We start from the raw sequence: 22,879 nt of genomic DNA, 5'->3' as shown, positions 1-22,879 counted from the left end.
CCAGTTAGAACGAGAGACCAATATTACTGAGCCCAGTTCTGTGCCTGATTTGGTGCTAGGCACATGCAGGTTTGTTACTTTATTTAACAGCACCTTCCCCCCATTTTACTGATCAGGAAGGCTCAGTGAGGTAACGTGACTTGGCAGAGAGCACAGAGCCAAGGCGGGATCTAAAATTAGCTCCTCTGTCACTGGGTTTGGTGACCTGTTCCCAAGGCCAGAGAGGCCTGGGAAGCAAGACTGTCCAAAGAATGGTGGGTGGAGGGCAAGAGACTCAGCCCCTCTCTGGTTAGTGAGTCTGAACATTGGCCCACTGTGGAGCTGCTAATGACTGCTTCTCCCCAGCCTGCAGGAGTTTAATAAAAGTCATGCAAAACTCACTGTTTACAACTCTAATTGTGGAGTTTGGACATGAAGTGAAGAACATATCATGTGGAATGAATAACAAATCAAGCAGCTCCTTTTTTTTTTAGCATGGAAGCTGCAGGAGCAGCCCAGAGTTCACCATCACTTGGTGCACAGAAGGTTAACACTGCGGCACTAACATCTGTGTGCCTATAACATCCATTGGCTCCCTCCCTGTCTGCCTGCTCCCCTGACACTGAGCTGATGTGTCCAGGCAGGAGATGGCTGGTCTGCCTCTCTTTTGCAACTACCAAAAGAGAAATGGAAATAAGGTTCTTTCTAAAAGCAGGGTGGGAAGCTGGCTGGGTGCTCATCTCACCCAGAGAATGGGCACCAGCTCTGGGTGGCCTGAGAATCAGGGATAACTGCAGGCAGGTTCCAGTGGGCAGCTGTGAAAGTCCTTTGGGCCATGCCCTGTGGAGGCCATGGATTCTAAGGACGCAGTGCTGGTAGAGAAAGCAGTGCTGCTGGGTGGTAGCCCTCCTCTTCCCAGCTTTCGCCGTGGGAGCAGTTGCTCCTGGCTGTGACATAGTAAAACCTACGATCATGTTCTAGGACTTATGGCCTACACACTCAACTATTGGTGGTGGGGCCTAGGGATATCTTTACATGTTTGAGCCAAATGGAGGATAAGCTGGCAAGATGGTTTTAAGATTACATCAGCTGACATGCTGAAAGTGTCTAGCAAAGATGGACACATACTAATTATATGTGTGTGTGTATGTGTGTATATATATATGTACATACAGAAGTAAATGCATAAACACATATATGAATATTATATATTAAGACATAAAAATAATATAACCCACAGTTAAATGGTATTTCCTATGAACTAAGCTTTAAGTTACAGATACTTGAGGTAAAGAGAAATTACGTATTCAGTTCCAGGTCACAAGCTAACCAGTGGTGGAGCTGAGATTCACAGCCAGGTGGACCTAGCAAGGTCCATTCACTTCCTTTCAGTGGCGCCATCAGGAAAGAGTGAGACTACAGGCTGGATTAATGAAACAACTCACTCTATCATCACTTACCAATGAGCAGACAGACAGAAGAGCACGTTCCTGAGCTCTGGAACACAGGCAAGGATACGTTAGGCATGGGTCTTCATGGATTCTCAAAGGGCTGCTGGAATGAAGGGAGCCACCCCAGCCCAGGGACTCTGGAGTGGGGATAACCGCAGGTTTTCAGTCCAACTCTTAGCCTCCGATGTCCCCTTTCTTCACCCGTGTAGAGTTTGCTCTTGGGTGAGGCATAGTAACACCTACCATCACCATCACATGTGGGGCACCGGGCCAGGCACCATGGCATACAGGCCATCACATCCCTCACAATCATTCAGTGACATGCAAGTTACATCCCAACTTTACAGATTACGAACCTAACAGGTTAGAAAGATCAGATCACTTGCCCCCGTCACACATGTGGTATGAGCAGAACTGGGCCCGGACCCCAGCCCTTATCTGACCTCATGTCCACACTCTTTGTACTACATTGCACATCCACCACTACCCCACACCACCTCAAACAACCACCCTGCACCGGGAAACTGAACGTGTGACAAGCAGAAGCTGAGGGGGGCTGCTGAGAGTGAGCCTCACAGGGCCAGTCCCCAAATCACTCTGTACTGACGTGAATGGTGGCCCCTGGAACTGTGCGAGGTGACAGCTCAGAGGACAATAAATACAGAGACCCAATTAACCCTAACTGGATTAGTCCCTAAATAATGTAGAGCTGGAGGTGACCAGAAAAAGCTGCAGGAGTGTGAGAGGCTCCCCTGAACATTACCTGGTTGGGATTCCCCAATACCATTCACTAGCAGACACCTGAGCAACGGAACCACACTCCACGGAGTCATGGAGGGCACAAGAAATCAACTCAGGGGTTTTTCCAAACTGCACAGCCACCACCCAGCACCTGGTATTCTCTTTTTTTTTTTTGAGACGGCGTCTCACTCTGTCGCCCAGGCTGGAGTGCAGTGGCACAATCTCGGCTCACTGCAAGCTCTGCCTCCCGGGTTCACGCCATTCTCCTGCCTCAGCCTCTCCGAGTAGCTGGGACTACAGGCACCCGCCACCACGCCCGGCTAATTTTTTGTATTTTTAGTAGAGACGGGGTTTAACCTGGTCTTGATCTCCTGACCTCGTGATCCACCCGCCTCGGCCTCCCAAAGTGCTGGGATTACAAGCGTGAGCCACCGCGCCCGGCCCAGCACCTGGTATTCTTATTTATTTATAGACAAAAATCATAGAAAACTGGAGAAATTTGCCAAAGGCCACAGAGAAGTGGCTAGACATTTAAATTCTTGGTGCACAAAGGAAAACTTTTGCAATTGTCTCTGAGATGTGACGTGAAAGGTCTGGGGGTGCAAGCACAATCCATGAGAGGTCTTTAACTCCCCTGCGGACACTGGGGCCAATACCACGCAGGGGAGAGGTGATGGCTTCGTGGAATTCATCTCCAGGTTAAAATAGAGTACTTCTTTCATCTCAACTCTAATCTTTAAACCTTGAGTCAAAGCACTTCCTGAAGCATAAATGTGGCAGCTTTAGTATTTCAAAAACGTCAGAAGGAATTAAAGTCGCTTTCATCTTTCTTCTCCTATAACCAAGAATTTACCTTTCCATAGAAAAAGCACTGCCCCGAAAACCCTGTGTCTTTTACAGTCTAGTAAATTTAGGCAGAAAGAATGGGAGAAATCCTCAGACCTGGTTTTATTCCTGCTCTCTCTTTTTGTGGGCTAGGGGGAAGGGAGTGTGGAGCAGTAGGTTGCAAGATTTCATTGCATAAACTGTGATCATCTAAGTTCCTGCCTCCCTCTCCAGACAGGAACTCCTCCAGGGCAGGGACTTGGGCAAAGCTGCCTTTTTGTCTTACAATGCTTGACATAAAATAATACTCAACGCATGTTTCTTGAATGAACAAATGAATGAGTGATTGATTGAATAAAGACCTGGTGGGGAGACCCCACTATTGTACGTTTCCCAACAGAAGAAATTTTCCAGGTTGTTACACTAATCAGGGCTAATATTCTCAGTTATTTTGAGGATTGCTTGAAATTTGCTGCTAATTTAAATAAAATGGTTACGTTTACGCATTAACCAATTAGCATGGTTCTCAGCAGCTTCACCTCACTAATTTGATTAGTTACACTCCGCTTTCTCCTATCCAAGGCCTTCTCTGAGACCTGGGAATATCACAACGACAACAGAGTGAACTTTTTAAATGGCATTGAAGCACAGTCTCTCAAAAGGTTTAAACACAGATGTGAAACGTGTCCCTTTGTCCAGCCCAAGCTGTCTTTGGGTCTCCAATATTTCTGGGCCCCACTGGGTCCCACTATAAGTTGCTCTACAAAACTATTCCTATTGCTTTTTAATAACAGCCATTTTGACTGGTGTGAGATGGTATCTCATGGTGGTTTTGATTTGCATTTCTCTGATGATTAGTAATGATGAGCATTTTTTCATTGTTTGTTGGCTGCTTGTACGTCTTCCTTTGAGGAGTGTCTGTTCATGTCCTTTGCCCATTCTTAATGGGGTATTTGTTTTTGCTTGTTGAGTTGTTTAAGTTCCTTATAGATTCTGGATAGCAGATCTTTATCAGATGCATAGTTTGTGAATATTTTCTCCCATTCTGTAGGTTGTCTGTTTACTCTGTTAATAGTTTCTTTTGCTATGCAGAAACTCTTTAGGTTCCACTTGTCAATTTTTGTTTTTTATTGCCAGACCAAGCTTCTTCTTCAAGGAAAATGAAACTTTCCAAAATATGAGGACTTCATAAAAGACAATCTATCATATGTTTGATGAATGAATAAAAGAAACAATGAAGGAGAAACTGGAAGTCAAAATACTGGCATCCTTCCTAGTCCCATCTTTGCCAGTAACTTGCACTGTGACTTCAGGCAAGTCAATTCACATCCCAGATGCCATTTTGTTATTTTTTTTATTTGTCAGAGATGACATTGACTTAGAAAATATCTAAGTTTTTGTGACAAAGACAAGACCTCCTGGACACACAGAAAACCACAACTTGCTACCCCTCTGAGTCAGGCAGGGCCATGTTACCAGGTCTGGCTAACGAAATGAGAGAGGAAGTGATGGGAGACTCTTTTTGGCCTAGAAAGTGAGAGTCAGGTTTCCATTTCCACTCTTCCCGTTTGGAGGTGAACTGGGTTGGATTGTGTCACCCCAAAATTCATATGTTAAAGTCCTAACCCCCAGTACCTCATAATGTAATCTTATTTGGAAATAGAGTCATTGCAGATATAATTAAATTTGCATGAGGTCACACAGAAGTAGAATGGACCCTTAATCCAACATGAGTAGTGTCCTTATAAAAAGGGGCAATTTGGACACAGACACACATACTGATAATGCCGTGTGAAGGGTGATGTTAAGCTGCTACAAGCCAAGGGACCAGCAGAAGTTAGGAGAGTGCCTGGAGTAGAATCTTTCCTAGGCCTTCAGAGGGAGCTTGGCCCTGCTGAGACCGATCTCGAACTTCTAGGCTGCAGAATTGTGAGACAATAATTTTCTGTCGTTTAAGTCTCGCAGCTTGTAGTACTTTGTTATGGCAGCCCTGGGAAACTTCTGCAGGGGAAAAGGTCAGATGGTCAGACTGTGACCCATAAGAGTCACTGAGTCACTAGTGGCCTGGATTGTCCCTCGAACTTCAACAAACTTTGTGAAAAGAGTAAGAAAAATACCTGAAAACTAGAAATAAGGCAAAAACAAAGAGGGGAAGTGGCCTGTCCTTTTAATATTATCCTGGGACATTAGCGGGCCCACCCAAGAGTATGTAATTTTCCAAGAGAATGTACTCATGTTTGACTTTGCTATTTACCTTTTGATTCTCACTCAGACGCTATGAAGTTGTATGCTAACTCCTAGATTTCTGTCTGTGTAGAAAAGATCACATGAAAGGCTATAATTTTATTTCCCCATAGGACATGAACCACTTTTGCATTTAATCTCTCCATTTTATTTTAACATTTTTCTTTAGAAAATGCCTACAGATACTCAGTTCCTCAAATGCACTCAGTACCTGCTTAACCATCTTACAAAGTCAGCAAGATGAACGGGGCCAGCCTGCAGTCCTGCCTTCTTGCCCTTCTTACACTTTCACCATTCTTGGCCATTGCTGGCTGAAATCCAAGTCATGAAGCTCAAATGTTGCCCCATATGCAATGCTCAAGAGAGAAACAAGTGCAAATCTTGGCTGTGGTGAAGATTTGAAGATTAGAAAATAGAGAATAGTCTGTTTCTAGCAGCAGAATATAGCTTCATGAGGACAGTCACTTTTTTTCTGGTTCATCCATTTTCCAGGGCCAAGAACAGTATCTGGCACATGAATGCTGTTCATAAAAAAGGAGCAATTTGGACACAGACACATACATGGAGAATGTCATGTGAAGGGTGGAGTTATGCTGCTACAAGCCATTACCTTGATTTGGACAAGGTAATGAATTAAAAAGTCATAGAATTCCAGGGTGCAAGAGCCCTTAGGAATTTCTTAGCTTAAGAGCCTACATGATATAAAAATCCTTCAGAATGTCCCTGGAGCCTGCCAAATGTGGCTTAGGCTGATGACAGAGATGTCAAAATAACCTGAGCCAATGATTGGGAAGAGTTTCCTCATGCTCAGCCAAAAATCTGTGTCCTTATAATTTGGAAGGAGTTTTAATGTCCCCCTTAAATCTGTTCTCTTTTTAAGCTAAACAATTCCTACTCTGTTAACTCAAGGACATGGTCTAGAGTGTCTTTACCAATCTGGTAATAATAATAATAGCCAACATTTAGTAAGCAATGACTGTGTACCAGATTTTGTTCTCTAAACGCTTTATGTGCATTGATTTATTTAATCCTTATAACAACTCCACAAAGTTAGTACTACTATATTCTCTCTTATGCTGCTACAAGCCAAGGGACCACCAACCACCAGCCAATTTCATTACAGGCAATAAAATTGAGGCATGAGGAGACACTCACCTAAGAGACTCAGTAAGTGGAAAGGCTGGGATTTGAACCCATATAGTCTGGTTCTTAATCATTATATATTGCCTCAGAAATTGTCTTTCAGCATTTTCAGGCTTCCTATCAAGTGTGATGCTTAGGGAGGAATATGTAAGGTTTCATAGGAAAGGTCAGAAATACCATTACCCTGGCTTGGTCTATATTCCCCAGGCAACAATGTAAAGTGCCACCTCCATCTCCTGCAGTTGTACAGTGCACAACCTGCACGATAGCATGTGACAGTTCCATCCGTGCATACATGACCTTCCCAAAGCTCTCCTTGTCCTATGTGGCCATGGTAACAAGAAATATTTTGCTGAGAGCTGCCAGTAGGAGGGGGTGACATCCCTGGAAATGCATGTTGAATGTTTGATTTGGACCAAGTCTGCAGGATTCAGAGGATCTTTGGGGTCCTCACCTGTCCACAGTCTCCTTCTGAGACGTACATTGACTTCATCCTCAGGTAACACATCCTAGAGTACCCCTTTTCTTACTCTTCCATGAGCAGTGAACTTCTTGCGGGCTGGAAGATGGCTTTGGGAAGCCTTGCCAGATGGCAGCCCCTTACCCTTCACTCATCTCCTGCCCCTGCGTTCATCGTGGGTGGATGTAGGAGCTCAGGTTGGGGATACCCAGCCCATCCCCAGGATAACCTTGTCCTTTCCAGCTCTCCCAGCTCACTGGGCAGGCCACAGCCTCAACAGAGTCCTGCCACAGCAGCACCCCTACCCCTTCCTGGGAAATGTGTGTAATCTGAGGCTGGTCCCAAACCTCCCTACACAGCACTGCCAGTTGTGCATCTGAGGATGACCTGGCGTGAAAGGTTACCCGGACACCAAGTGCTCCCTGTACAGCCCAGCTGCATGAGTGTTCTGTGGCTTTGGGGGATGGGGAAGTGAGACCCAAGTCTTTGAGACTTGCTGCAGCTTCACATCAAGAAGCTTATTTACAAAGGCAGCTCCCAGCATTCCTGGCAAGCACAAATTCACAGTTTCCCAGGCCAGCTGAATTTCAAAACAAAGGAATTAGAGATAAGCAGATTGTCAGAGCTGGGAGTGTTGGGCCTAAAGAGGCCCAGTCCAGCTTCATCATCTACAGACAGAAATACAGGCTCAGATGAAACTCATCAATGGTGGCAGTGGTCAGAACAATCCTTACCTTTGGGTGGAGGTATGACCAAGAGGACAAATGAGGAAGCCTTCTGGAATGATGGGTTTGAACTTAATGGTGACCGTACAGGTATGCAAAGTTAAGAACTGTGCACTTAAGATTCATGTATTTTAGTATAAAATTCTATGTCAATAAAATAGTAAAACAAAATAAAGGCCCAGAGAAGATTAAGGTGATGCTGCAATTGTGTGGCAAGACAAACCCTTGAACTCAGGCATCCCAATGCTCACTTCACTGCTCTTTCCTAACTCCCTTACATTTTTGGTGCCATAGTAACTCCACGATGCTCCAATAGTTTATGGGTAGGTTTTCTGTTTTGTTTTGTTGTTTTGAGATGGAGTCTCACTCTGTCGCTCAGGCTGGAGGGCAGTGGCGCAATCTCAGCTCACTGCAACCACTGCCTCCCAGGTTCAAGTGATTCTCCAGCCTCAGCCTTCCGAGTAGCTGGAATTACAGGCATATGCCACCACGCCTGGCTAATTTTTTTGTATTTTTAGTAGAGACAGGGTTTCGCCATGTTGGCTAGGCTGGTCTCGAACTCCTGACCTCAGGTGATCTGCCTGCCTCAGACTCCTAAAGTGCTGGGATTACAGGCATGAGCCACCGCGCCTGGCCTATGGGTAGGTTTTGAACAGGGCAGGCCCCCATGGCAGATGGCACCATGGGGTCAAGGAAAGTCAGTCCAGGGTTGGTTGCAGCTAGAACCTTGAGGGTATTTACACTGAATAGGAGTCAGGGTTAAAGTGGAGTAATAATGGTAACACCATCCTTATAGAAATACTAATAGATAACATTTATTGAGGACTTACCACGTACCAGGTATTGTTTGAAATATTTTACATGTGTTAAATCCTCACAACAACCTTTTTGGTGTATGTACTATTATTAATCCACATTTTACAAATTAAAAAAAATAGGCCCAGATTTTAAAACCTTGACAAGATTTTACAACTAGAAAGGTTCAAAGCTGGTATTTAGATTCAGGCAATCTGGCTCCAGAATCCACACTGTAACTGTAAAAGATACTGTCCCATATTGTGTCATCTGCAGTTGGTAGAGAACTGGCAGCCTCTGCTCAGGCCAACACCTACCAACACACAGACAAAACATTCAACATTTGTCCAATGGTCCAGATAAGATCACAAGTATCAGAAAGCAAAGCAAAAATTTACAGAAAGACCAACTACTTGTGACCTGGCTACCTTGGCCCACATTCAAGGATAACATGAAGACATGCTATGCTGAAAACCCAGGTGCCCAACTTCATTAATAATCAGAGAACTGCAAATTAAAACCACAGAGTGATAGTACTATACACCCACTACAATGGCTATAATTAAAAATATGGTAATACCAAATGTTGGCAAGGATGTAGAGCAACTAGAACTTTAATATAAAGCTGGGAGAAGTAAAAATTGGTACAACAATTTTGGAAAATTGTTTGGCAGTTTATTAGTTGGCTCAGACTGTCACAAAGCACCGCAGACTAGGTGGCATAAATAACAAATCTATTTTCTCACAGTTCTGGAGGCTGGGAAGTCCAAGATCAAGATGCTGGCCAATTTAGTTTCTGCTGAGGAACTACCTCCTAGCTTGCAGACAGCTGCTGTATCACTGTTGTCTTTCATGGCAGAGAGAAAAGAAAGCTAGTGATCAAGCTCTTTGATGTCTACTCTTATAAGGACACTAATCCTATCAGATTAGGGCACCAACCTTATGACCTGACTTGACCTTAATTACTTCCTCACTTGAAATACTACCAAGGTCAGGGTTTCAACGTATGATTTTCAAGGAGGGGGCACAATGCAGTCCATAACATTCTGCCCCTGGCTTCCCTAAATGCATGTTTTTAAGGCATGCAGAATACATCATTCCATCCCAACAGCCCCAAATGTCTTAACTCATTCTAGCATCAACGCTAAAGTCCAAAGTCTCATCTAAATATCCTCTACATCAGGTAAATGAGACTCCAAGTACAATTCATCCCAAGGCAAAATTTCTCTTCGAATGTGAGCCTAAAGAATTAGATAAGTCATGTGGTTCCAAAACACAACTATGGGAAAGGCATGGAATAGATATTCTCATTCCAGAAGGAGAAATCAGAATGAAGGAAAGAATGATGAGTCCCAAGCAAATCCAAAATCTTACCAAGTCAAATTCCATTAGCTCTTAAGGCCGGAGAATAACCCTCTTTGGCTCAATGCTCTGCCCTCCAGGCCCACTGGGGTGGCAGCATCACTACAATGGCTGTGTGGGGTGGCCCTGGCCCTTAGGCTAGAGAGGGCACCAGCCCTTCTCCTGGCCTTGTGGTGGGAGTGGCAGCCTTGACGATCCCTAAAAATGCCTTTTGCATCATTCTTCCTTTTCTTGAGGAATAGAACACATTCACAGCCAAATAGCTCTATGGTCCCTATGGTCCTATGGACTCCAAGTCCAACAGCATTCTTTCATTCTATCCCACTTTCTCTGTCCCCTTTAGTTCAAACTGGCAGTCTCTCTACAGGTGTAATTTCATCTCTATTCCTGGCTTCTGTCAAAAGGACTGGCAAAGTCCACCTAAGTCAAACTCATGTTCTCTTTATCAAGAGCCACATCTTAGTATTTTTTTTTTTTTTCAGAAAGAGCTTTCTCAGTTTTTTGTGACTGAGTTTTTTGGATAGGCTGATAATTCTTCAAATCTTTAAGTTAATGTTAAGTGAGGTCACAGGGATACAGCCCTGACCTGATAGGATTAGCATCCTTATAAGAATAGACACCAGAGAGCTCATTGTTGTGTGCTGCCTGTCTCTCCCATGTGAGGACACAGCAAGAAGGTGGACATCTTCCAGACAAAAAGGGAGCCCTCACCAGAAACTGAATTGGCCAGCACTCTGATCTTGGGCTTCCCAGCCTCCACAACTGTGAGAAAATAAGTTTATGTGGTTTAAGGCCTGTGATATTTTGTTTTGGCAACCTGAGCAGACTAATACAGGCAATGTCTACTAAAAGTGAAAATATGTCAACTCTATGACTCAGCAATTCTGCTCCTGGGCATAAATCCAAAAGAAGTGAGCATATATGTACACCAAACGTCATGATCAAGGCTGTTCATAGCAGCAGTATTCATGATACTTCCAAACCGGCTGTAGTCCAAGTGTCCATCAGCAGTTGAATAGATCATGAATTATGGTACACTTATAAAATGGAATACTACATAGTAGTAAAAATGAGCAAATTACAACTACATGTAATAGCAGGGATGTATCTCAGAAATGTAATGATGAAAGTGTTCCCTTTTCACCACATCCATGCCAACATCTATTGGTTTTTGACTTTTTAATTAGGCCATTCTTGCAGGAGTAAGTTGGTATCTCATCGTTGTTTTAATTTGCATTTCCCTGATGATTAGTGATGTAGAGCATTTTTTCATATGTTTGTTAGCTGTTTGTTCATCTTCTTTTGAGAATTGTCTATTCATGTCCTTTGGCCACTTTTTGATGAGATTATGTTTGTTTTTTTCTTGTTGATTTGTTGAGTTCCTTGTAGATTCTGGATATTTATCCTTTGTTGGATGCATAGTTTGTGAATATTTTCTCCCACACTGTGGGTTGTCTGTTTAATGATTATTTCTTTTGCTGTGTGGAACACTTTCACACTGCTGGTGGGAATATAAATTAGTACAACCACTATGGAAAACAGTATGGATATTCCTTCAAGAACTGAAAGTAGAACTACCATTTGATCCAGCAATCCCACTACTGGGTATCTGCCCAAAGGAAAGTCATTATATGAAAAAGATGCATGCACATGCATGTTTATAGCAGCACAATTCACAATTGTAAAAATATGGGCCGGGCGCGGTGGCTCACGCTTGTAATCCTAGCACTTTGGGAGGCCGAGGCGGGCGGATCACGAGGTCAGGAGATCGAGACCACGATGAAACCCCGTCTCTACTAAAAATACAAAAAATTAGCCGGGCGTGGCGGCGGGCGCCTGTAGTCCCAGCTACTCGGAGAGGCTGAGGCAGGAGAATGGCGTGAACCCGGGAGGTGGAGCTTGCAGTGAGCCGAGATTGCGCCACTGCACTCCAGCCTGGGTGACAGAGCGAGACTCCGTCTCAAAAAAAAAAAAAAAAAAAATATGGAACCAACCTAAGTGCCCATCAACCAACGAGTAGATAAAAAAAATGTGGTATATATTCATCATGGAATACTAATCAGCCATAAAAAGAAATAAAATAATGTCTTTTGCAGTAACTTGGATGAAGCTGGGGGCCATTATTCTAAGTGAAGTAATCCAGGAATGAAAAACCAAATATCGTATGTTTTCACTTTTATATAAGTGGGAGCTAAGCTATGAGGATGCAAAGGCATAAGAATGACATAATGGATTTTGGGGACTTGGCAGGGAAGGTTGGGAGGAGGGGTGAGGAATAAAAGAGTACATACTGGGTACAGTGTACACTGCTTGGGTAACAGGTGTACTAAAATTTCAGCAATCACCACTAAACAACTTATCCAAGTATCCATGTAACCAAAAACCACCTGAATCTCAAAAACCACTGAAATAAAAATAAAAATTTAAAAAGTATAATTATGAAAGAAGTCAACATAAGAAAATATATACTATATAGTACTATTTACATAGAATTCAAAATCAGGCAGCAATACTCTTATTTTTGACCTGGGTATGTTCACTCTGGAAATTGATTAAGCTGTATACTTAAAATTCATTTATTCCCTCTATATATGTTTTACTTCAATACAATGTTTAAAAAGATAGTCACTCATTAAAAATGCCACACCACTGTAACAATGAGGAATGTGTTGCCATACTGGGTAGTATGGGCATAGCCTGATTTGCTGGCCTGCAATTAACCAGCCAGTAATGTCACAGCAACTCAGTCCCCAAAAAGGACAAGATAGTAGAGGTCACAATGGACAATCCCTGGGAGGGCTCATCATTCACACACACAGTGACATATATGTCATTTTGTCCTTCACTTGTGTGTTTCGGTAGGCAACAGCTCTTTTAAACACTCTTTTAATTGCAATTGCACACATAGGCATATCTTATTCACTGAAACATCTTTTTAAATCATTGTGTACTTCTGGAGATAAGTAAACTCTGGGAATGTTATCAATTCAGAACAGATCAGCCTATGGCATTCTTGGTCAGGGGTTGTCTGCTGTACTTTGTTCAACGAACCATTTATCTTGCCTGTGTCTTGGCATCCCTCTTTGAGTCTCTGAAGCTTAGACTATGAATGGGGAATTTGCAAGAATAACTTATTTTCCTGGTAGCTGCCCTTCATTCTCCACCAGGAGAAGGTCAGAAGAAGAGCTGGAAAGAAGGCCCGTGGCTCTAAATTTTGGCCCCAGCTATGATCTACTAAAGGGCAGAGCTGAAGACCATGCCATGGCACTCTGAAGGGACTCTGACATTTCAGGGAGCTTGGGAGAACCTTCCACTCTTGCTAGGGAGCAGCTCTGTTGTCAGAGCCAGAACTGTGATGTACCCATAGTTTCCCCAAAGGAAGCAGGTGTTTCTCTTTAGAAATGTAACCCCTTTCCTCTTCCTCATCCTGGAGGATCCTGGCGTCATAGCATCCACTCCCCCAGCTTCCTTCCAGGCAAGGCAGGTATGACCCGTCCTTTTCAGCTCATGAGGATGTGCCCTAATGAAAAGCCCCAGAGGCCCGTCGTCCCAGTGCTGCCATGACAGAGCCTAGCTCTCCTTCCCCATGCCAGGCACTCACATGCACACTCCTGGCACAGGAATCTCTTAGAGGACTCACCTGAGGCGTCATCCCATGGCAGATGTACATGATGGGGACATTCTCTGTATCTGGCCCCTGGTCAAGACACAAATCAGTCTTCAGAGAATTCTGCAGCTGAACATCAGAGAACAGATGGCCACACCAAAGAGAGAGGAACAGAGAGAGCAAATGCATTAACTCTGGAGAAACAAGTATTCTGCTGAGACAGATTTCATTTTCATAATCAGCCCAAGGCCCTTGAACACTATAGAACCAACAAGCACCAGCTTTTGCCTTGCATAAAGGTGCTGAGGGGAGAACAGCCTCCTTTGAAGGAGAAACACTTACATGTCATTAAACAGTGAGCTGGGTTCTGGGAAAAACAGGAGATGGGCATGCATGTGCACACACAAGATGGTGCTTGTTCTTCAGCCCCTCCACTTCCTCAGGGGTGGGACAACAGCCTTCCAGTGTCCCTGAGAGAAATCTTTGCTCTTTAGTGTTGGGGGAAATGGGCAACATCTTAGCTATTTTCAGGCCTCAGAGGTCCCCTGGGACCAGACGCTCTCTGCCTCCTGCAGACCCAGCAGTGGCTTGGCCAGGCCCCTTGGTGGCCCACCTGCTTAGGGCCTTCCAGAGTGGGAGGTCGGGTGGGAGAATAAGAGAGGAGGGGGCCAGGGTGGGAGCAGGAGAAGAGAGCAGCATCTCTTACCCTCACCTACAGGGGCATGGATCCAGTCTTGGCAGTTAACACATGTCTGGGTAAGACAGCTTATATTCAGTGTCACTTTCTTGCTTACACCCACTCTCAGCCCTTGGAAGGGCAGCCCATAGACCTCATGGCCCTGCTCACTGGCCACAACTGAGTGGACCATGGTGGGCACCGACCCACACTTCAGAATTAATCACTCTCTTTCTCTCCCTCTCTCTCCTCTCCATCTTATTACTCTCTTATCCTGTCTTAGAAACCTAAACAGAACCCAGAGACTGTGATCGGTGGGTGGTGGCCACTAGAATTGCAAGGCTGTTTAAACTGGGCATGGGGGGTTCTGTTGGCCATGGCCATGTACAAGCAGAGAAAGCCAGTTGTGATCAAGGATGTGATGATGCACGAGGCAGACAGAATGAGAGACAAGAGAGACCATCTTGCCCCTGCAGCGGCTTCAGTGGTTTCCCAGCTGGAATGTCCATGTCCAGCTGCACTTCACTTCCTACTCCTGTAAGAGTTTGTAGTACCTTCACCCCCCTCACCTTAACTTGAGCTGGCTTGACTGGGTTCTCTCCTTAGCAATCAAAACACTCTTCCTAGAACAGGGGACTGGAGATCAGAATCCAGGGAAGAAAAGGACAAGAGGCCACAGGGAGGCCATCTATCTGGGGGGAGGCCAGAGACAGCAGCAGGGCCTTTGTACTCCTGATGGTTTGTGGCACGAGTGAAATGAAGCCAATGAAGAGGTATGAGATGGAGCTGATAACCAGAGGCCCACATGTGCTCCATGCATACCCTGTTCCTAACAGGGGACAAGGCACAGAGTTGAATTCTTTTCTTTTGAGCTTCCTTTCCTCTACTGGGTGGTAGCACCTTAATCCCAAACTCGCAGTTCAGAGATTCTGAAGAAATATTGCATGAACGTGTGTCTCAGGCAGAGCCCCCAGTAGCATTTCTGCAGCAAATCCTCCATTATAAACCAATTCCTTGGTTTGCCTTAGTGGGAAGAGCATATGTAAACACACTTCGTTCTTGTCCTACAGCTCACGAAGAGGTGGGTGTCATATCTAAAGCCAAGCACTGTAACCCACTAGGAAAATCTGCTAACTGCTGTTGCAAAGAGGAAGGCCTGGAGAGCCCTGATGTTAGACTTGGCTTTCCCCTGGGTTCTTAATGCCAGTGCTTCAGTGAGAGGGTGGGTGTCTTTTGATAAAGTCCTCCCTGGCTCTGTGCCATTCCTCCCCCCAACCCCCACCATCCCTTAGGCAGGTAGTCCACTGAAGCAGCTAGAAGCAACAGGCTGGGATGGAAACCTGGCTCCAGCTGAGGGGTCTTGAATAAAGCAATGTAACTCCTTCCTGTTTGTTTTCTTCCCTCTAAAATAGGAATAATAATAGTGCCTACCTCATAAGGCTGTTATGAGGATTAAGCGAAACAATATCTGCAAGTGCTTAGCATAGGGCCTGGCAAATAACAAATGTTGCAATAATTGTTGGCTGCTATTATTATTGCTGTAACCTTCCTCAAAGCCATTCAGGGAAACCAGCTTTTAGGAACGCATCTGTGTCAGGTACCATGTGAAGTGCTTTCCACATATGTCTCACCTAATTCTCATAATGACTAGGCAGCCCAGAGATATTATCTCTTTTAAGGATGAAGGAACTGTGGTGTAGTAACAAGCTCCACTCTTCTCCCTGTCTGTAGTGCTATTCAGCCTGTGTGGACACTTCCCCATATCGCCCTTGGTCTTGGCCTCCTCTTTGCCTCTTCCCTTGGCTCTCAGGTTATCTGCCACTCTGGAAGCCTTTCCCGACCCATGTCTGGTATGAGAGCACTGCCCTGTGCTTCACCAGCACCCCATTTCTCTTAGGGTAGCACTTAGCAGGTTGCATACTTGTTCCTTCTTCACTTGTCTCCCCTGTTAGTCATCAGACTGGGTCTCAGTCTCACTGTATATCATACAGGCCAGGCACAAAGGAGACAGTCAACACTTGTTGAGTGGGTGAGTGAGTGGGTACATGAAAAACATGAGTAAATGACTGGCATTCCCAAATGAATGGAATCATAGTCAGACAAGCGATAGAGCTGGTCTGTCAGACTCCAAAACCCAAGCTCTTTCCGTAACGCAAATGGCTATAATCCTGAGGCTGTAAAATATGCCCTAGGAAATGGCATTACTGTGACCACTAAGGTTTTGCACACTGTCAAGTTTACATAGCCATTAAGGGGCAAAGCTAACTAACATTCAGAAGCCAGGCACGTCTGTTTCCAGATGCCCCTCCATCTCTATGCTCAGCACCAGAGCTGTGATTAATCCAACGCTACCCCATCCCCTGGACATGAAGCTCAATGATCCAGGGGAAACTTATGCCCACATGATGGGGCTCACAGGTCCTTAGGCCTGCAGGAGTCATTAATGGGACCTATTAGTGGATTAATGGGCTGGGCTACAGACTTGATACTGGCTCGACTCAGAGTCCCAGAAGTCATTTGTCCTGAACAATGTCATTTGGGCATGAGCTGGAACAGAAAAAGGAAAAAGAAATTATGCCCCTGAAAAGACATCTGGTCTCTTCATTTTAGGATAAAAATAATTACCAGGAAGAATGATTCAGGCCCAGCAAATACTCTTGCTATTGTGGCTGCATCCCACTTTGCCCATCTTCAGCCAGTTGCCCCCATTAAGAGTTCATTATGCTCTTTGACAAGCAGGCATGTCTCTGCTCATGTAGGCGCTTGGCCTGTGGAGGAGGCAGGAGGGAGGGGAGGCTGGCTGGGCCCTGAGCAGTGGTGGGCTGATGAATGTGCAGGGGGTCAGAGCCCTCTGCCAGCCGCAGGGATGGCTAACACAGCTCAGCCCTTTGGGATGGCAAGTGAATGGTTTTCAGTGTGACAGTAAACATAGGCCCGGCTCTGGACTCAGACAGATCTAGATCACAACCCTATATTTGCCACTTAGTATTTGACAAACCAAATGTTTCTGGGGCTGGCATGGAGGGGCTACATGTTAAACCTGTTGCACATGTGTATAAGATGAGATGCTTTTGCTTGGAGGATGAGAATGCCTTTGGCCAAGACCCAGAATTGCAGTGGCCACATGCACACACCTCTACTGTTACTGCTTCTCCTGCCTCTCTGGGTGAGTTTGGCTAATCCTGCTCAGCCACAGCTGACAGCCTGCTGAGAACATGAATCCAGAAGCTTGCCCTGGCTCACGGAGGCTTGGGGCCAATAGTTTCTCTGGAGCCACAGCAGCATAACTCTCCTTTTAGGATTGGGTTCAACCATGGCCAAGCAGCACACATAGCTTGCTATGGGTGGAGTGTGGGGCATCAAAGGCAGCTGTGTCCACAGGATGGTTCTGGGGAGGTGAATGGGACAGACAGACACCTTATAGTGCATTGTGTTTCCATGGTGACAACAGGATCTGGAGACTCAGGTACTACCTGAGCAGCACTGGCTGAGGTGTTTGCTGGATGTGAATTGCACTAGCCTGAGAAGTGGAGAGGTGAGAGGTCACTGCATGTTTCTCTTGGGATATGTCAACCATGCCATGAGGACACTCATGGGAGGATAAGACTGTCTCCTACACGCTGGCCTTCTGGATAACAGAGACCCTGGGGGAAGAGGGGGTGGGTCTAGGATTCCAGCTCTGTCTGCTTTGGAATCCTAGGATGTATATGATATAAGAGTTGGGGGGTGCATAGGGAGCACTAATCCCAATCTTTCAGCAGATTCTTCCTGCTCATAGGCAATTGTCCTGTTCACTACATTCCCATTTGGGGCAGGCTTTGAACTCAGCTCTAACCACAGCTCATCAAAAGAAGAGACCTCAGTTCTTCCTTCAAGTTTTCATCTTGTGATATCAAAAAAGGTCTGAGGGGACACTCTCCAAAGGGAGGAATCAGAGTGATACCAGCAGCTGGTTTTTTAGACTTGGTTTCACTGCTGATTATGTGAGCTTGTGAAAATCACTCTTTGACTCTGTTTCCCCACCTGTGACGTGGAGATAATATAACTAATCCTACACAGAGTAGTCTTGGGGGTTTGTCATGGCAAAAGTTTATGTGTTCAGACTGTAAGTCAGCAAAAGCCAGGCGAGATAGCCAAAAATCAATCAAAATACCATTTAAAATACCTTACGGCATTTGACCTGTATGGTCCAGGGAATATCGAGAAAATGGGAGAATTTATCATATTCAAAGTATTTTAACCTTAGAATTTATCATATTCAAAGTATTTTAACCTTAGACAGAAAATACATTGTCTCGATCTCTTGACCTCGTGATCCACCCGCCTCGGCCTCCCAAAGTGCTGGGATTACAAGCGTGAGCCACCGCGCCCGGCCACCTTACCTTTTAATCTTAAGCTAACTGCTTTATTATGTGTTTTATTAAGCGGAATATGCAGGTGTGGGGCCAGAGGTGAATTGCTTAGGACTATAAAGGAGAGACAAGCACCTCTCTCAAGGGACTGGAGGGATTTGGGCTATAAAAGTAAAGGCTGTCTTGCAGGTGCAGAACCCAGCACCCAGTCCCCAGGCCTACTGTAGTTCTTCACGTGAGCAGCTGAGGGGCTCTTTCCCTCCTCTCCCTTTCTTCACTATGTTTCTTTCTGTCTGTGTCTGAATGAAACCTGGAGGAGGCCAGCTCCTTACCACTCCATAGGCAATGATGTCTGAGTACATCCTCATCTCTGGGTACACGCTGACCAGGTACCACCGGAAGGTCTTGCACTGCAGCTGTTTCCTCAGAGCCTTCCTTGCAGTGATGTCCCCAATGTCAATTCCTGAGTCCTGCACAGGGATGCGGAAGCAGAGATGAAGCCACTCCCAGGTTGCAGCTTCTCCCCAAACTCTACTTTGGCATGACCTTGTGCCCCCAACAAGATTCCTAGAGACTGGGGAAGGGACCATGCTGCACGTCAACTCTTGCATTTTCCCACGGGTACCTTAACCCCATAACCATCCTCATTTAGACTATGAAACACGAGGTCAGCATTGCTGGGCATTGTCATCCAAGGCCATTGAAAATAAAGATGCCAAATCCTTAAAGACAAAAAAGAAAGCTATAATCTGGGTGTAGATGAAAGAAATGGGAAGAATCCATCTGAATAAAGCTTTTCCCTACTGCAAGAGGCAAGATAAGAGATTCTGAGATTTAAGGTGAGAGAGAGAGAGAGGGGAAGGAAAAAGCACTGAGATGAAATGATGCTAATTCTATAGTATTAATAATACTATTCCTAAGAATCATAACATCTAAGGCTTAAACATTTCCAAAGTGCTAGGCTGTATTCTGAATGATACATGCAATATATATTTATTTACCTTTATTTATACATATGTGTTTTGTCCCATTCATACTTATAAAGTAGCACTACGTAATCCTCCTTTACAGATGATGAGTTGAGACAAAGAAAGGTTCAGTAACCTCCTTGGTAACTTGCCCAAGGCTCCACAACTAATACATGGTGGAGCTGAGAATTGAACCCAATTAACATGGGTCTAGAGTTTCTGCTTTTAATGTTACTCTACGTGTTTGGAAGACCCCATCCTTCTGCCTCCTCGGACCAAGTCCTTGCAGGAGAAGCAGACTCTCTCTTTAAGCCTGGGAGTCTTGGTGTCTAGAGTACTTGTTTCCCTTCTTTCTCAGGAGCATCAGAGAAGTAGCCCCTGAGCCACCATGGCGCAGCAGCCAGGGAGCAGAAGTGAGACATGAATGTGTCCAGGAGTGAGAAGGCTAGAGAAGCCCCCCTCCTCATATTGCTTGTAGAGCAGAGTTGGGCAGCACTAAGAATTCCTCGGCCTGCATACCAGCTGTTGAATGGGGCACAGAATTGGCTGAGAAAAAGCTGATGCAAAAGCAGAGGCTGCCGAGGGGTCCATGGGGATCTGATGAAGACCCAGTGCATCTCAGAGGATGACACCATGGCAGGGTTGAAGGCCAGCAAGCAGATGGGGCATGTGGTGTCCCATAAGATGCCAGCCCAGAGTGGAGGGCAGATGAAGAAGTGGAGCTCTCTCTCACCGACACTGTGGTCCATATGCTGTCTGTTTGAATCCCTGGTTCAAACATCAACTCCAGGGATCGAGTTACTGAGGTTGGGCAGATTTTGTCTAAAATATCTGAGAAAGATCACAAAAATGGCTGCATTTATCTGGACATGAACAGGGCAAATTTTTGACATCAGACAACATGGGCTTGAGTAAAAACACAATTTAGGTATAAAAGAGACAGATTCCTTTTTGCCCACAAGAGTTCAGGCAATATAAAAATTTGAACCTGCTACAGCCTGAAGGTTAAAGTTCTAGAATGATGAGGAGCTATTTCAGCTTCCTAGTACTTCTTAATGACCTCATCTGTGACTTGTCTGCTGCACACTCCTGCCCAGAGCCTTCTCTGCAACTGTTATGTGAACGTTTCTCTGCTGGACTCTGGCTCCTTAAGGTCAGGAAACTTCCATCAGACTTACGTCTGTGACCCCAGGCCTAGCACTGAGCATGAACTACATTGCTGGGTGGAGAAAATATTTATGAAGTGGTGAACACAGGAACTGGCAATAGATGTAATCTACCTTCCATTCTGACCCCAAAGCATTCATTAAGTATTAACCCTTTACACTCCACGGTACTTTATCCTTACATCAGAAAACTGTGTCCCAGGACCCATTCATTCCTTCTCCCTTCATGTTATAATTGCCTTTATGTGACTAAATTTAACACTGTGTCTGTTTTATAGGGAGCCACTAGAAGAACCTGTCTCACAAAGGTCTCTGTGTTTTCCTAAACTTCTGGGTTCCCATAGGAAAAGTTTCTTTCTGCACTTAGGAACAGGGCAAAGTTTGCCTCCCTCCATACGATCGAGTAAAAGATGAGAGAGATACAATCCACCAGGTGGCCATCTCCTGCTAGGAAGCTCAAGAACTAGCCCTTTGTTCAGCTTATCTTCCTGAATATCAAGTCCCCTTCCCCTTCCTGTGTATTAATTGACTTTTGCTTTTCCGTTTTAATAGTTCAGCATATCTGCACTGTGTGTTTACTGTAAATTTCATCAAACCTATCTTCAAAGCAGGAGGCATACATTGAGAAGAAAGTAAATCTTCTCTGAGAAGGTCACCTTGGCCCCTATTAGAAAACAATAAATGCATCTTCCTCTTTTGCCTAATACTTGGTGTAGCAAGTTGAAATGTGGCCTCCTCTAAAATTCATGTCTAACCAGAACCTCTGAATGGGACTTTATTTGGGACGAGGGTCTTTGCAGATATAATTAATTCAGGATCTCAAAGTGAATCATCCTGCATTTAGGGCTTGCCTAAATTATGACTGTACGTGACTATATATGACTAAAATGACTGATGTCTTTATAAGAGGAAAAAAGAGTGGTCTGGACACACATAGAGACAAAGAGGAGAAGGCCGTGTGAAGACAGAGGCTGAGACTAAGGTGATACATCCACAACCAGGGACCCCTCAGGGCCACCAGAAGCTGGCCGAGGCAAGGAAGGACTCTCCCGTCTAGATGCTGGAGGGAGCACAGCTCTGCTGGCACCTGAATGTTAGACTTCTGGCTTCCAGAACTGGGAGAGAATAAATTTCTGTTGTTTGAAGCCACCAAGTCCATGGCAATTTGTTACCATAGCCTTAGGAAACAAATATATTAACTTAGCCACATAAAAAGGGCCCAGTATTGCAGCCACATAGTCACAAAATTCCTTGTAGCCAGACTTAAAGGAGGGCTATCACTGAAGCAAATGACAAGCCATCCCTGGCACTCAGCCTGTCTTTGGGCAAGAGAAGCAGTCTAGAGCTCCTGAACTCTGCTTAAGAAAATATTGATGTTTTGCTGCAGACTGACTTTCTGTTTATTGATAAACAAACTGATCTGCAATTAAAGTAGCAGGATGCAAGAGGTGGAGGCTCTTCGGCCTTTCAAAAGCTGGGGACTGGACCTGCTAAGGGAGCAGGGGAGAGGGCCAGTTCTGCTCAGCGCACAGCTCCGAGGAGGCCTCAGCTTAGAAGGCAACAAGCAGAGGATGTCTGCCCAGCATGAGCATTATTAAACTGTGGAAGGAAAGTACAGGGCATAAACAATCACATCACCAAAAAGAGTTAACACTTATCTAGCTCTGTGTGCCAAGCACTGATCAAAGTCTTTACATGTATTAACTTATTTAATTCTCAAGGCAGCCACCTGGGCAGGGTTGAAGGGCTCCAGCTCCATATTTGCAGCTGGGATGCTGTAGACGAAAGGTTAAGTAAATTGGGAACAGATGTGCTTGCAACTGAGGAAAAGGGATTGGGGCACAGCTATCTCAGGGGCAGCTGGTAAACCTCCTAGGGAAACTGTATGAAGCATATAGCATCCATGCATCCTCCTTCTTTTCCAACTGACCTTTACCAAGCACCTGCTTATCATGTGTCAGACACTATCCTAAACACTGTGTATACAAATAGGAATACGTCACACTCTTGGCCTGAAAGGAGAGTCTGGGAGTTTCAGACAAGTAAACATACTCTTTGTGAATAAGTGTGAGGCATGGAAAGGAAGAGAAAGTGAAAGAGAGAATAGAAGAGGGGCCTCATTCTTCTTACATTGTGTGGAGGCCAGGACTGGGGGCAAAGGAGGAGGTTAACAGTCAAAGATGGCTTCCTGGAGTAAGCAACACTTGTGAGTTTGGAAAAATGAGAAGGACTAGCTAAATAGGTGTTACCCAAACCCGGCCATCCTAAACTCTCATCTGGAGGGCTTTTTATAGATTGGCACCTACCGCTCAAAATCCTCTCTGAGGATGAGACCCAGATGAGTATCTTTTTAAAAGTTTTCCAAGCGATTCTGATGCAGTTGGT

General features: G+C 45.0%; 1 protein-coding gene across 2 annotated transcripts in view; it reads right to left on the bottom strand.

The window, feature by feature from the left end:
* GALNT18 (polypeptide N-acetylgalactosaminyltransferase 18) overlaps positions 1 to 22,879 on the bottom strand; it is a 350,732-nt gene that overhangs the window by 43,068 nt on the left and 284,785 nt on the right. For both annotated transcript variants that reach the window (XM_032166608.2, XM_032166609.2), the window contains 2 exons: positions 18,693 to 18,830; positions 13,366 to 13,461 (listed from right to left, as the gene is read on the bottom strand). In XM_032166608.2, coding sequence (XP_032022499.1) covers positions 13,366 to 13,461; positions 18,693 to 18,830 — 234 coding nt within the window. The remainder of the gene's footprint in view (positions 1 to 13,365; positions 13,462 to 18,692; positions 18,831 to 22,879) is intronic.

The sequence above is a fragment of the Hylobates moloch genome, unplaced genomic scaffold, assembly GCF_009828535.3.
Source record: "Hylobates moloch isolate HMO894 unplaced genomic scaffold, HMol_V3 SCAFFOLD_11, whole genome shotgun sequence".
NCBI classification, from domain to species: domain Eukaryota; kingdom Metazoa; phylum Chordata; class Mammalia; order Primates; family Hylobatidae; genus Hylobates; species Hylobates moloch.
Note: the sequence above shows the minus strand (reverse complement) of the source record. Positions and strands in the feature narration are given on the sequence as shown.